General features: G+C 44.9%; 1 protein-coding gene across 1 annotated transcript in view; it reads right to left on the bottom strand.

Moving 5' to 3' along the window:
• Positions 1-600: 600 nt before the first annotated feature.
• Positions 601-14,930, bottom strand: part of FMN2 (formin 2) — a 166,200-nt gene continuing 151,870 nt past the window's right edge. The window contains exons 16-18 of the mRNA XM_066605407.1: positions 10,500-10,649; positions 9,200-9,281; positions 601-1,221 (exon numbers count right to left, since the gene is read on the bottom strand). Of these exons, the coding sequence (XP_066461504.1) occupies positions 1,195-1,221; positions 9,200-9,281; positions 10,500-10,649 (259 nt within the window). The 3' untranslated portion in view covers positions 601-1,194. The remainder of the gene's footprint in view (positions 1,222-9,199; positions 9,282-10,499; positions 10,650-14,930) is intronic.

The raw sequence follows: 14,930 nt of genomic DNA, 5'->3' as shown, positions 1-14,930 counted from the left end.
TGGGCTTATTTTAATGAATTTCTACACTAGTGGCCAATATGGCAGCTGTGATTGGCTGAGCAGTGTTGGTTCAGCAAGCGTTGCATTGATTGGCTGAGAGCAACGTTCGCTGGCCAACCAGAGCAATTGCTTCCTGGAGGCAAATTTATGAACGCTGCAACCAGGAAGTGATGTTCTTTGGGCGGCCGAGAAGTGCAGGAAGCCCGGCGGAGCTACGGAAATTCATAGACCAGCAGGAGGGCCCCGGACCATTAGTATTGCTAAGACATCCCCCAAAAATAAGACCCTGCGCCTTTTTTGGGGCAAAATTTAATAAAAGACAGGGCCTTATTTTCGGGAAAACACGGTATAGCTACATTTCGCAGACACTGTGCTTTTACAAATTCTATGCGTATAAAGGAATTTGATAAGTGTATAAAATGTTACAGCTGCCATTACTATGGAATGTCTAGAAACCAATCCAATAAGACAATCTACAGTAAATTGCCATTACCCCAAAATGTAAATGGGCATTAGTTTTTTTTATTCCAAGGCAATAATTGACTAATTTGAAGATTAATTTATAGTATGACATCATAATCGCAAAAATGTCACTAAAAATACAAGCATATTCTGACTTTATTACACAAAACAACATTTTCATGAAATTTGTTAAAGGGAACCTGTCATGTCCTCCACAACACCATAAACTAAGTTCTGGTGCTGTTAGGGGATGTGACAGTGAGCTGTGTGAGGTATTTTTTATACTCACCCATTGCCAAGATCCAACGGTGTCCCCCTCTGAAGCTGGCACGTGGCACGAAATTCTGACTCTTTCCATAGTCCCATGTGCAGGCTCTCTTATACAGGTCTATGGGAGAGTGCATATGTAATACCTCCCCCCGCACCCTGCCACGTTCCCTAACAGCACTATAACTCAGTGTATGGTGCTGTGTGGACCTGAAAGGTTCCCTTTAAACAAGGCATTCAGTTGACCGATGCTGCTCACATAGTACAGAGGTTGTCTTCTTGCATACATGTTCATTCCCTTTCCAAAATGCAAAATGCAAGATTGAATATTCATTTAATTCACCTCTATAAGACCCTAATAAAAAATAGGGAATTTATTATCATGTATTCTCGTTTAGATCCATGTTCCAAAAATGGCAGACCACAGAAACTGATGACACTTCTTTGGATCCTATTGTGCTGTCATTATGTTAGCAAGCTCAACTTTGCTTTCTGAAAAAAAACATAGAAAAACAACAAATTAGATATTAAGTATACAGACTACAATATACTGTTTGTGACATCTTCCTTAACCCCTTAACGACCAGCCCATAGTGTTTTTACGTGCTCCTGAAGTAGGGTTTATTCTCTGAGGACGCAAAAACATGTGTCCTGCAGAGAATAAAGCCCCTTGGGCTCTGGACGTGACAGCTCCATGCTGTCGGTGCCCGCAGGTAGCCGACAGCATGGAGCTGTCATCCCGGGCTGCAGGGACCCCACCCCAATGGATAGCGCCGATCGCATAAAAGTTTTTAAAAGTACCAAAAAAGTTAAATATTCAGCTGCCCTGGTGGAGTGGATCCATCAGGGCAGCTGAAATTACTTACCCGGGTCCGCCGCACTGCTCCCGGCTCTCCTGATCCTCCGGGCCCCGAAGGCGGCATTCTGCGCATGCGCGCCAGGCGGCATTACGTCAGCCGCATGCGCAGAAGGCCTGGCGGCCCGGGAAATTTAAAATCTCCTGGCTTCCGGCTCCTGTAGGTAGCCGGGAGGCAGGAGATGTCAGCGGGGACCTCGGTGAGCGGTCCCCGGCACCGCGATCGCTGTTATCCAATGGATAACAGCGATCGCGGAAAAGTGAAGAAAAGAGTAAAAAAAAGAAAAACTTCACCTCAAAATCTCCCTGCACCCAGCTGTCGCGAATAGCCGAGTGCAGGGAGATATGACTGGGGACCGCTGTGTGCGGTTTCCAGTCATATGATCACTGTTATCCATTGGATAACGGTGATCATATAAAGTTAAAAAGTAAAAAAAAAAAAAAAGGTAAAAGTTAAAAAAAGTTTAAAAAGTTAAAGTTTCATCTTTCCTTACGGATCGTATCCATAATGGAGGATGAAATTAGGTACCTAAGGTCCCGGATTTGTTCCCTGGTGGGATGTTGATCCATGGACCTTACCCCAGCTTCTGCGCATGCGCCCGTCAGCATGATGGCAGGCGCATGCGCAAAAGTGAAAGATTGCCCAAAAAATTTAAAATCTCCCTGCTGTTGGCTACCAAAGGTAGCCAAGAGCCTGGAGATGTCACGGGGAGCCGCGGTATGCGGTTACTGGTCACATGATCGCTGTATCCAATGCATAATGGCGATCACGTAAAAGTTCTTTAAAAAGGGGCAGTTTCATCTCCCCTCACCGATGCGATCTGTGAGAGGAGATGAAACATCTTCTCGGAGGCTTCCGCATTTGAATCCAGATGCGATTATCCTCCATGGACCCTTCCGGCTGCTGCGCATGCGCCCGCCGGCAAAATGCCGGACACATTCGCAGGAGCCGGGGAGCCCAGGAAATTTTAAATCTCCTTGCTCCCAGTGACCAACGGTCGCTGAGTGCTTGGAGCAGTGGCCGGAGACCTCGTTGAGTGGTCCCCGGTCACGTGATAAATTAGCGATATAACATTAGGCCGGTCACACATGACCGGAGAGGAATTACGGGTTCTGCATGCGCTGGATCAGCGGTAATCCACGGATCAATCGCATGCATTGGATTACACAATTCCCCCCAATTAGCGGGTCAGAATTACGGAATCCACTCGCAGAAACAGAACACGGCATGCTATATTTTACCGCGGATATCCGCGACCTAGAACCCATTGTGCTCTATGACTGCGGATATACTCGCAGCCCATATGCAAATACATTGTGTACGGGCTGCGGGTACCCGGGTCATCTCTAAGCGACGGCGCGGGAAATATTAACAGAAAATGGTGTACTGCGCATGACCGCCTGTGTGAGTAGGCAGTTATGCGCAGTACATTACGTGGCTGTACGCAGGGTCACAGCCGGGCTCACAGCTGGAATCCGCTGCTGGCCTCCGTAAGCGGATTCTTCATACGGCCGTGAGAGCCTGGCGTTATTTAGATCGCTACCTGTAATACGTAATTTACAAGAAGCCCCGGGAACGTTCGCCTTCATGCAGTTCCAGGAGCAGCTTGTTGAGTGCCTTCTGTGTGAGACCGCTGCACCGCAGCAAGATTACAAAGCCTCACAGCGCCACTTTTTACACCTCATCCCCGCCGCTGAGGTCATGAAATACCCCCAAAAAAGCGAGAGAGATGGGGGATACCCGATTTTCTTGCCCCATGTGCCCATCCCAACCAGCCTCCGTAATTACCCCTGTCTTCGGACATAAAACGCAGTTTATATTACTACTTTTATCTAATATTTAGGGAATGCCAAAAAATGGGGATGGCGGGGGTGGGGGGGCATAAGGGTATTTTTAGGAAGTCAATTTTTATTCCGCACAAGTGGGCAATGGGGCCTGGAATTTATTCAGTTGTACCCTGAAATCCAGCGGGCATTCCCTCCATTATGGGCCTAGCCATGTGTCCTATAAGTAGATTAGGGCCACAATGCGTATGTTTCTGAACACGGGATAAATGGGGGAACCATTTTGGGGTGAATGTCTTCATTTCTATGTACACTGTACAAAAAAAACTGTTTTTAAATTGACAAAATTGCCAAAAAAATGAAAATCGTAATTTTTTCCTTCTGCTTTGCTTAGATTCATTCAAATACTGTGGGGTCAAAATACGCAGTACACCCCTAGATGAATTTGTTAAGGGGTCTAGTTTTCAAAATGGGGTCATTTGTGGGGGTTCTCTATCGTTTTGGCCGCTCAATGGCTCTACAAGTGGGCAATGGGGCCTGGAATTTATTCCGTTGCACCCTGAAATCCAACGGGTGCTCCTTCCATTATAGGCCTAGCCATGTGTCCTTTAAGTAGATTAGGGCCACAATGGGTATGTTTCTGAACACGGGACAAACGGGGGTATCTATTTTGGGGTGAACGTCTTCATTCCTTTGTACACCGTACAAAAAAAACTGTTTTTAAATTGACACAATTGCCAAAGAAATGAAAATCATAATTTTTTCCTTCTGCTTGGCTTAGATTCATTCAAAAACTATGAAGTCAAAAAAGTCATCGTACCCCTAGATAAATTCGTTAAGGGGTCTACTTTTCAAAATGGGGTCACTTGTGGGGGTTCTCTATCGTTTTGGTCACTCTAGGGCTCTACAAGTGGGCAACGGGGACTAAATCTCCTTCAAGCAAAATTTCTGTTCCGAAAGCCACCGGTTGCTCCTTTCATTTTGGGCCCCATTGTGCATACAGACGAAATACTAGGGCCACAATGGGTATGTTTCTGAGCACGGGACAAACGGGGGTATCCATTCTGGGGTGAAAGTCTTCATTCATTTATGTGCTGTACAAAAAAACTGCTTTAAAAATGACAATTACCAAAAAAATGAAAATCGTACTTTTTTTCCTTCTGCTTGACTTAGATTTATTCAAAAACTGTGAAGTCAAAAAAGTCATCGTACTCCTAGATAAATTCGTTAAGGGGCCTACTTTTCAAAATGGGGTCACTTGTGGGGGTTCTCCATCGTTTTGGTCACTCAAAGGCTCTACAAGTGTGCAATAGGGCCTAAATCTCCTTCAAGCAAAATTTCTGTTCCGAAAGCCACCAATTGCTCCTTTCATTTTGGGCCCCATTGTGCTTACAGACGTAATACTAGGGCCACAATGGGTATGTTTCTGAGCACGGGACAAACAGGGGTATCTATTCTGGGGTGCAAATCCTCATTTTCATGTGTATTATAGAAAAAAGTCCTGTCTTTAAAATGACATATTTGCAAAAATATGAAATGTTAGTTTTTCTCTTCTAAATTGCATTGACTCCTGAAAAAAAACTGTGGGGTTAAAATACTAACGACACCCCTCAGTGAATACGTTAAGGGGTGTAGTTTTTAAAATGGGGTCACTTGTGGGGGTATCTATCATTTTGACTCCTATGAGCCTTTCCAATCTTGGCTTGGTGTAGGAAAATAAAGTGTTCCTCAAAATGCTGAAAAGTAATCTTAAATTTGTACGTCTCCTAAATGGTTAAAAAAAAAAAAAGTTTTTCCAATGTGCACCCAAAATAAAGTAAACGGATGGAAATATATATCTTGGCAAAAATTTCTATATTATGTTTGCACATATTTGAGATATTGCAGTTGGAAATGTGAAAAAAATGACGATTTTTTCAATATTTTCCCAATTTTGGCGCTTTTAATAAATAAACACAAATTCTATCGGTCTTTTTTTTCCGCCTAAATGAAGTACAACATGTGGTGAAAAAACAATGTCAGAATCGCTTGGATATGCAAAACCTTTCTGGTGTTTTTCCATGTTAAAGTGACACATGTCAGATTTGCAAAATTTGGCCTGGTCATTAAGGTGCAAACAGGCTTGGTCACTAAGGGGTTAAGGCCAGGCTCATACGACTGTGTTGGTACAGCGTGTTCCACGTGCAAATTTTGCGCACGCAATATGCAGTACCAAGCTCCCATAGGCGGCCATGTTGCCGCTCACAAGAATTGCAACGAAATATGCACAGAAGAAAAGTCACAGCATGTTCTATCTTGGCGCTTATTACACATGTATATAGACCAAGATAGAGCATGGTGATGGGCGGCATGCAGCAAGTACGTAATGTCTTGCGTATATGCTGCATGCCTCTCGCGGGCAGCACATTGCGAATTACGGTCGTGTTATCCCAGCCTGGGGTTACTTTCACATGAGCATGAACCTTACATGAGATTTGTGCGCTGCAGGACACACAAAACTCGCATGAATATGAATTTGCTTCTTTTGAATGGAGTCATACACATGAGTGACGTTTTCCCTTAGGCTGCATTCAGACAACCAGCCTCCTCCCCCTGCAGAGAGAGAAGCCGTATATCGGCTGGGCGTAAAAACCCAGCCGATATACGGTCATGTGAATGCACCCCCACAGTGATGCTGCGAGGGAAAGAAATTGCTGCATGTCTTATTTTTTTGCGTCCCTTGGAACACATCATCCATTTATTTCAATGGGACCTTAAATACATTGCATGGCTCTCGCATGCTGTGTGATATGCATGCAAGCTCGATACGAGGTTTCCTATTGAAATCAATGGGAAACACTTCCAATCCTCTATCACGCGTGCAACGCGCACAAGAGGATCGGAATTTCACAGAAGCCAGGCATTTTTGTCTGAAAAACTCCCTGCATCCGCAGGTAAAAGGCACATTGATCAGCGTTCGTCCGTGTGAAACCAGCCTCAATAAGAGCTTTATCGCAGCCTTTACGGAAATGCAAAATAAGTAACAAAAATTGAACAAAAAGTAATTTGTCTTTGATGATTTAAAGGAATTCTTCAGAATTATAAAACATCTAACAGTTCATCTGCTACTTTTTTTTGAATAGCAGCGCCACACCTGCCTGCAGGTTGTGTCTGGTATTGCAGATCGATCCTGCTGAAGTGAATAAGCTCAGCTGCAATACCACACACAGCCCGTGAACTTATGTAACACAGTTCTGGAAGGCAGTAGCCATGTTTTTCTAATCCTGTATAACCCTTTTAATGGTAAGTAAAGAGCACCTGTCATTGTTTCCAGAGCTGCAATCAATACATAGATCAATGCATGGCTCTCTGGGTTGAGCTCATACAATCCCCATTAACTGACAGCCGAATATATTTGCAGTGGATTCTAGAGCTGCTGCAGAATTTAAAGCCTATCTGGTGGAAAATACGAAACATTTGCAGAGCAGATTTCATTCATCGGAATGCAACAACTGAAACACGCATCTTAGGTTCATTTCACACTAGCGAGTGCGATATCAGGCCGTGAAACTCGAACCAATATCACGTTAGGGAACATGCGATTTCCCCACGGATACAAAGCAGCTTTGTATCAGAAATGCCTCCCATCACTTCAGGGAAGTAGCGATCGGCAAGTGTTTCCCATTGTTTTCAATTGGAAACCTTCCATTCTGCTTGTGTATTTCCTTCCCCATTGAAAACAATGCACTAGGCATTCCAAGAGAACGCCCGGTCTTAGGACATGCCGCTCGTGTATATGACCCCATTAAAAGGAATAGAGCTCATTCCCATGTGAGATTTGTGCGTTTCTCAGCTGTGTGAAAGCGGCCTAAAGTTGCGATAAAAATCTGCATGAAACATACAGAAATTTCAGCAAGGACTTATAGTCCAGACGTGTAAAAATGTATGCTATGTGGGAACGGCCTTATAGTATAGTTAGGGCTCATTCACGTCTGAATTAAGGGGTTCTGTTCTCCTGTTCTGTTATGGGAGCAGGAAAACGTCACCCGCTGACTGACAGAACCGAACGGTGCCAAACAGACCCCATTGACTCTAATGGAGTCCAATTGGATTTTGGCATTTTTATCTTGTATTTAATGGAAATCAGCGACAAAGATTTCGGACTGTAACTCCAAAGCTGACGTGGACAGATCCTTATCAGAGCTGTATGATCATCACAAAAGCTTCAAAAGGGCTCTGATGAGCAGCCGAAGCCTTGCGGTAAAACTATAGATTAATAAAAATTGCACAAGCGTGTTTGCTGCGGGCGCTATGTAGATATCACAGGGCACCTACGCTGTTTGCATAGTAGTCAGTTATCATACAATAAGTTATGCCGATATTGTAAGGCACGTTAAACAGATGCCGCAGCCCAGCATTCGTTTGGTGCCTGTTACTTCTGTATCATTGGGGACATTCATACAGGACAGAATATTCCGCAACAGCATTGAGGAATATTCAGCACCAAACTCCGCACTGCTAACAAACGGAATCCTTCCAGCAATTCCCCATCAAAATCCACAGTTAGCCATGCAGATTTTGGTGCAGAGTTCAGGGACGGCGTATTCTACATCGCTGTTGCGGAATATTCCGTCCCATGTGAAGGGTTCCTTGAAGATATTGGAGTGCTGCTTCTATTTCTTTAGTTTGACACAGCTTCTGTTGTTGGTGGGTTTCAGCTGTGAGAAACAGTCGACACCCGAATTGTATGCGGCAGGATTGGTTCTCAATCCCCCTCCATGCAAATGCCAATCACATAGGATGGAACTGTACATGTTGTGTTGTTAAGGGGTTAAATATACTGTGCCCCAAATATTGCACCAAGAGCTTTCCTGGTATCATTTGTGGGCTTTATGTCTAAGCTGTAGCCTTTTAATCTAGTCAAGGCAACCGTTCACACCAAGACCTTACTGTGCAGTAGGCAGCAATGATGCCACTATCCACGTCATCTGACCAGGCTGCCAGATACCGAATACCAGGAAACTCTGACAGCACAACGACCTCGGAGGGGAGCCCTCTATCTTCGGAGATCAGCTGGCAATATGTAGCTGATTTAGAGTCAAAATCTGTGACAATGTTGCAAATTTTGAGTCTCTTTCGCATGTGGAAATGCTGCGGAATTTTCAACACGTTTTAAGGGGTCAATATGATTTCAACTAACTTCTGATAAGACACAGAGAAGTGCACGGCTGTATGCAGATGGCCGTATGCATGCATGTGCCTGAAAAAGGCGGGTGCAAGTCATATTAGACAGCACAGAGACACCCATTTGAGTGCTGTTCAACATATATGGAACTCACCCACAGCCATGTGCTATTCTCATCTGAGAAAACAGTTGAGAATAGGATATGCAACGATTTCTGCCAGTTCGATTCTGTCGGAATACACAAACACATGGCATGTGCATACACCTCTCTGAATCCATGTTAGCTTACAGGTTCTCCTTGATTTTGCACAGGAGTGATAATCGTTCTATGAAGGGAGGCACAGTGGACCGAGGATTCTCCATTCACAGTAAACAGGCAGTCGCTCCAAGATTGAGCGACTCCTGTTTACATGGTCTGACAGTCACGGTTTTTAGAAGAGCTCCAACAATAAGCGATTTCTCGCTCAGTGTCCTGTTGGCTGCTTGTACATGCAACGACCACTGACGAATTATTGCTGAAAACAGTGAACTCGGACAATAATCGCCCCGTGTGAAGGTACCTTTACCAACCCGGGCACTAACTTGTTCAGCACTGATTACTTATTCTTTATTTATGCCTTAATTAAGCTCACCAGTAAACATTCTGCAGAAAAATCTATACTTACAATTCCAGACTCATGTTTGGGTTTCACTATAATTGACGTCTTTTCTTTCTTCTTTTTATACACATCTTCTGCTTGTTTCAACCTGCAAAAGGTGCTAAAATTAATCCTGCAATTGTGTCATATTTTTCACCATTTAAACACAATTAGGCTGCATTCACACAGGGCGGATTTGCCGCGGTTTTGCCGCAGCAGATCCGCCCGCGGCAAAACCGCCCGCGGCCGCTAATCTCGGGATTAGCCAGCCATGTGGACGAGATTTCTCAGAAACCTTGTCCACACAGGACGGCTAATCCACTGCGGTAAATCCGGCTGAAACCGCGGCTGCGGCCGCCTCAGCCGCGGTTTCCAAAGAAGCAGCATGTCTGTTTATCTTTTCTTTTTTGTTTATTTATGTCACGGCCGCGCTCTCCTCTATGGGAGCGCCGGCCGCAACGGAAAAGCAAGCGGCCAGGCCGCTTCAAAGCCGCCGCGGCGGTTCTCCCGTCGGAAATCTCGCGGTTTTTGCTGCGGCCAAACTGCGAGATTTCCGACGGGAATACGCCCTGTGTGAACCCAGCCTTAAACTTAGGGTTCATTCACATAAGCGTAGGCGGTTTTACGTTTGCCCGCCGGCACTGTAGAACTGTGTGAATAGGCATTTTTCCAAGATCCCGGCCTGCGTTCTCTTCCCCATCCACAGGTAGCGGCTTGTGGCCGAGACTCCGCCCAGCCATGACCGCTAATGGAAGTATAATCTTGCTGATACGGTCATAAAGATCATGCGGCTATTGGCAGCTGTGGCTGAGCAGAGTCTCAGCCGCAAGTCAATACCTGTACGTGGGAGTGCAGCCTACTGCAGCCACAATGATACCATGTATAGAATTATTTCTCAGCACATAACAGCTCTCAGGGCTCTTATGATTTCTATGCACACCTCCACTGTCTTCCTAAGGCCCGTTTCACATCCTTCGGCTAGGGGTTCCATCACAGATCTGGATCAAAATACCAGATCTGCATGCAGTACTTTTTCTTCCATCCAGCTGTGCAGAAAGTGAACAGACCCCATTGTAGTCAACGGGGTTTGTCCGGGCCTATTCAGTTCCAGAGACGGAGCCATTCGGCCATGGGGATTCCCCTAATGGAGCAGGAAAGAGGAACCCCGAGCGCAGATGTGAAACCATCCTAAAGTAGTTTAGCAAAACATTATCACATCTATTCTATCTATAAACAAAATACATATACATATTTATTAAAACGGAGTCAAAAAAAGATTAGTACCAGAAATAGTAAATCATTCATGAAGCACTGGTAAGTGACTTACTTTTCTTGCAAAATCAGCCTGTTCTCCTTTTTCCAGCAATCTTTAAAATCAGTACTAAATTCATGCCAAATAGTAAAGAAAGAGCCTGGCGAGACCTCCTTTTCACCTATTTTTGGTTTTACATAAAAATAGGCTGCAGTTTCAAGAAATCTGTAAACCAAGAGTATATAAAACATGAGCAAGAGTAAAGACATGAGGAAAGAATTGCAGTGTCAGCTGATTCCATAAGACCGAAACAGTCATTTAACTCTGAAGTTATATTGTGGCTTTAACTAAATGAAACCAACCACCCAAAATTGCATTGAAAAGTGTCTTCTAGGAGTGGTCCTCTCAAAGAAAGTACGCATAATATATGATGGAATTGAATATTTGTCAGAAAAAATCTAATCTAGAGAAACCGATGGACTTTTGGAGAGATGCTGTATGTATTATACATGCCAAAATGTCAACTTCTACTGCTCTAGGCAGCGAACATAAAACATGAAAACCAAGTACCTAATATTGCGCTGGTCTTGCTCTTGCCACCAAAACAGCTGTAACCTATCGAGGTGTCTGTGGTATCTGGCACAAGATAATGGCTGCTAACTGCAGATTTTCATGTGGAATTGCCAGCAGCATTCTACTATTTTCAATTTTGCACCAAAATCTGCATGTTAGCAGTGTGGATTTGGGGTCTGAATATTCCGCAGGAGGGCATATTCCACAATGCTGTTGCAGAATATTCCTTCCTGTCTGAGAGGTCCCTTGGCCACTCTCACACAGGAAATTTTTCCAGCGTTTAACGCCGTGTTTTCAGCGCAGTGTTAAACGCTGTCAATCACTACCATTGATTTCAATGGGGCGTCTCAGACATGGGCTAAAATGCAGCGTTTTTAACGCTGTGTTTTTCGAGTGCTGTCTGAGCTATTTTCATTTTAAAACACGATGCTTTGCCCTTAGAAATGAATAGCGCGCGTTTTCAGCAAAGGTAGAATGTGGTTACCGCATGTTTGACTGCGTTTCTTCAGTTCTGGCATTATCAGCTTGCTTGGCTGCATTTATAACTGTGATGAAAATGCAGTCGAACGCTATCAAAAACGCTATAAAAATGCTATCAAAAACAGCTGAAAATGCAGTAAACGCAGCATTAAAAAAACACAGCGTTTTTACAAGCGCATGTTGGAGAGAGGCCTGTAAGTTGCGAGGTGGTGCCTCCATAGATCGGACTAGTTCTTCAAGCACATCTCACACATGCTCGATCTGACTGGGAATTTGCAGGTCAAGTCAATACCTTGAACTTTGTCATGTTGCTATGACCATTCCTGAACACTTTTTGCAGTGTGCGAGGGTGTATTATTCTGCTTATAGCTGTCACTGCCGTGATCATTTCTAGCTTCGGGTGATATGCTGTGGGGTCTTTCTTTAATATAACTTATATGTGAGTGTTTTGGCAAAGGATCATTAGCACTAGAAGTGTGCATCAGGAGCTCCATGAAATGGGTTTCCTTGGTCAAGCAGCTGCATACAAGTCTGAAATCACCATGTGCAATGTCCAGCATTGGCTGTTGTGGTAAAACATGCTGACACTGGACCCTGGAGCCGGGATAATGTGCGCAATTGAGTGAAGAATCAGGTTTCATAATCTGTCAGTCTGATGGGTGAGTCTGGGTTTCGTGGATACCCAGAGAACTCTACCTACTGGAATGCATGGTAGCTGCTGTACTGGTCGCGGAGATGGCATGGCATGGGTATGAGTTCTACAGTTTGGGCTAGGTATTTTATTTCCAGTGAAAAGGCAATGTTAATGGTACAACATACAAAGACATTTTAGATAATTGTACGCTTCCATCTATGTGGAAACTGAGGAAGAACCCAATGCCGGTGTGATGGTCTGTGGGGGTCATCGCATAAAACAGTAGGTTACCCACGGTAGTCGTACAAGGGACAAAGACAGCTCAGTTATATATTCAGGACCTCCTGCAGCCACATGTGTTCCTCTCATGGCGGCTTCCAACAAGCATCTTCCAGCAGGATAATACTGGGCCACATACAACAAAGATGTCACAGGAATGCCTCCACAACATTGTCACACTTCCTTGGACTGCCCGGTCACCAGATTTATCACCAGTAGAACATGTATTGGCCCACCTTGTATGCCAACATTGACAGTCTACGAGTTTGCACGATCTAGATGTGGAGCGATATGACGCAGGATACCATACAAAACCTGTTTGCCTCCATGCTGCCCGTATTATATCTTGCTTCCAAGTCAGAAGTGACCCAACAGGGTACTAGAGCCTCCCTTCAAGTGTTCAGTTATCCGCAATAAATTACCATTTAGCTCTGACATTGTAATCACTTACTTATATCAATGTTACAATCACACGTATATGAGGTTTGATTTTATTCTAACAATTCCTAGGTGTGTGATTTTATTTTATTTGCAGTGAGTGTAAGTAGAATTAAACTGATAAATGATAAATGTTGAAGGTCAACAACAGCTAGAAGAAAACTTCAGATTCAGAGATACAATAAGTATGTTTGAGTTGGAGGGCCACAGTCTTTTTCCTGTAAGAGGCTGTCTTCCCTGGCATATGACCTTCTGTGAAACGTAGATTTTTTTTGTAAATAAAACGGATGAAAACGTAGCATTTCACGGATCCCTTGACTATAATGTTTTAAATGTAGTCAAACTATGCAGATGATATGAAATGATACGAGATCAGTAATACAACAGAGGACAATGTACTGCTGCAAATGGACCGAGATAAGCGGGGGGCTTGGATATAAAAATGGCAAACAAAGTTCAATATTAATAAATGTAAGGTTGTTCACATGGGCACCAATATACACAAAATGGGGTATGACTAGGGCACTGCCACTGACCAAGTCTGGTGGGCGGGCAAGCAATAGTAGTGGTCATCATTACTCCAGGTTAAGTTAACTATGCTTTATAAATAAGAATTGATTTTTTTTATTTAGCTAGAAGGCACAGCCAGAGGCACGTTGTATTCAGGAGCACTACATGTAACATTGCTATTTTCAGGATCACAGTGTGGAATTTTGTGGAAAAAGTGAGAAGCAAAGACATCTAGGTGGGAAATTCTACTGAAAAGAGTTGTGGCTGGTAGAAGTCATCATGACGGTCTGGGCCAGATGAAGGAGAAAAGTAAGAAAATCTCAACAGTCAGAGATAATATCACCTGTGATTACTGAATGTAAGGCCTCCTTCCCACGAGCGTGACGGGGTCCGCCGCGTAATATTACGCAGTGAAGCCCGTCACGGTGCCCCCCAGAGCCCCTATACTTACCTGCGGGAGATAGCGTGAAATCGCTTCCCCGCCCACCGCCGCCGCGTCACCGCCCGTCACCGCCCACCACCGCCGCGTCACCTGCCGTGTCACGTGCACGGCCGGCCGTGTCACGTGACGCGGCCGGCCGCGTCATATGGCGTCATATGACGCGCGGCGGTGGGCGGGAAAGCGTTTTTTCACGCTATCTCCCGCTGGTTACAGCGGGAGATAGCGTGAACGGACGGCTTCCATTGACTGCAATGGAAGCCGTCAGTGCGTACAGCCCATCCTCACCCGCAGAAAATAGAGCATGCTGCGGGTGAGGACAGGAGAAATCGCGGTGCGTAATTCCGCGGTGGAATTACGCATCGTGAGCATTGTGCTATTAGGTTCAATAGAACCTAATAGCTGCGGGCAACGCAGCGGATTTTCGCCGCGAATTACGCGGCGGAAATCCGTTCGTGGGAAGGAGGCCTAAATGTTTGTTCTGCATCTCAATTTGTCTGATCAGTAGTTTACTCACTCTTGCCCAAAGCTGGGTCGGATTCCAACTGCGAAATCTCACAGCGGAATCAGACCCAGCGGCCTGGCAGTGACCCCCAGAGACCCATAATCACCTGTCTGGATACGCCGCAAGTGTCTCGGCTAGTGAGCCAGCGTGAATGCGCAGTGCAGGGAATGACGTGTGGGCGATGACGCGGATCTGCGGCGACTCGCCACGGGACGGACGGCTTCCATTGACTGCAATGGAAGCGTCTGTGCGATTTTCTGCAAAAAATAGAGCATGCTGTGATTCTTCCCCACGAGTGGAAAATCGCAGTGGATTTCTGCTCATGGGCAGGGAAGAATCTTTTAACATGGCTTGTCTATGGACGGACATTGCTGCGGAATTCGCTGCGGGTGTCTGGCTGCAAATTCCGCAGCGATAATCTGTCCATGGGCATTGGCCCTTACTCTATACTGCGTGATGATAGGTGGTAGTAATCCTGTTTGTGAAACAACTCCTAGCAAATCCTTACATTTATAAAAATTATATTGAGACGTAGTTTCACATACTATAAAGTAATGTGGCAGTGGGTTAACCTGACTTTGTAAGTGCTCTCTGTAATGAACGTGGTTCTGCTGCTGCATTTATGTACTGAGCTTAGTCCTGATGCCA

The sequence above is a fragment of the Eleutherodactylus coqui genome, chromosome 1 (genome assembly GCF_035609145.1).
Source record: "Eleutherodactylus coqui strain aEleCoq1 chromosome 1, aEleCoq1.hap1, whole genome shotgun sequence".
Taxonomy (NCBI): domain Eukaryota; kingdom Metazoa; phylum Chordata; class Amphibia; order Anura; family Eleutherodactylidae; genus Eleutherodactylus; species Eleutherodactylus coqui.
This window is presented reverse-complemented; position numbering and strand designations above follow the sequence as displayed.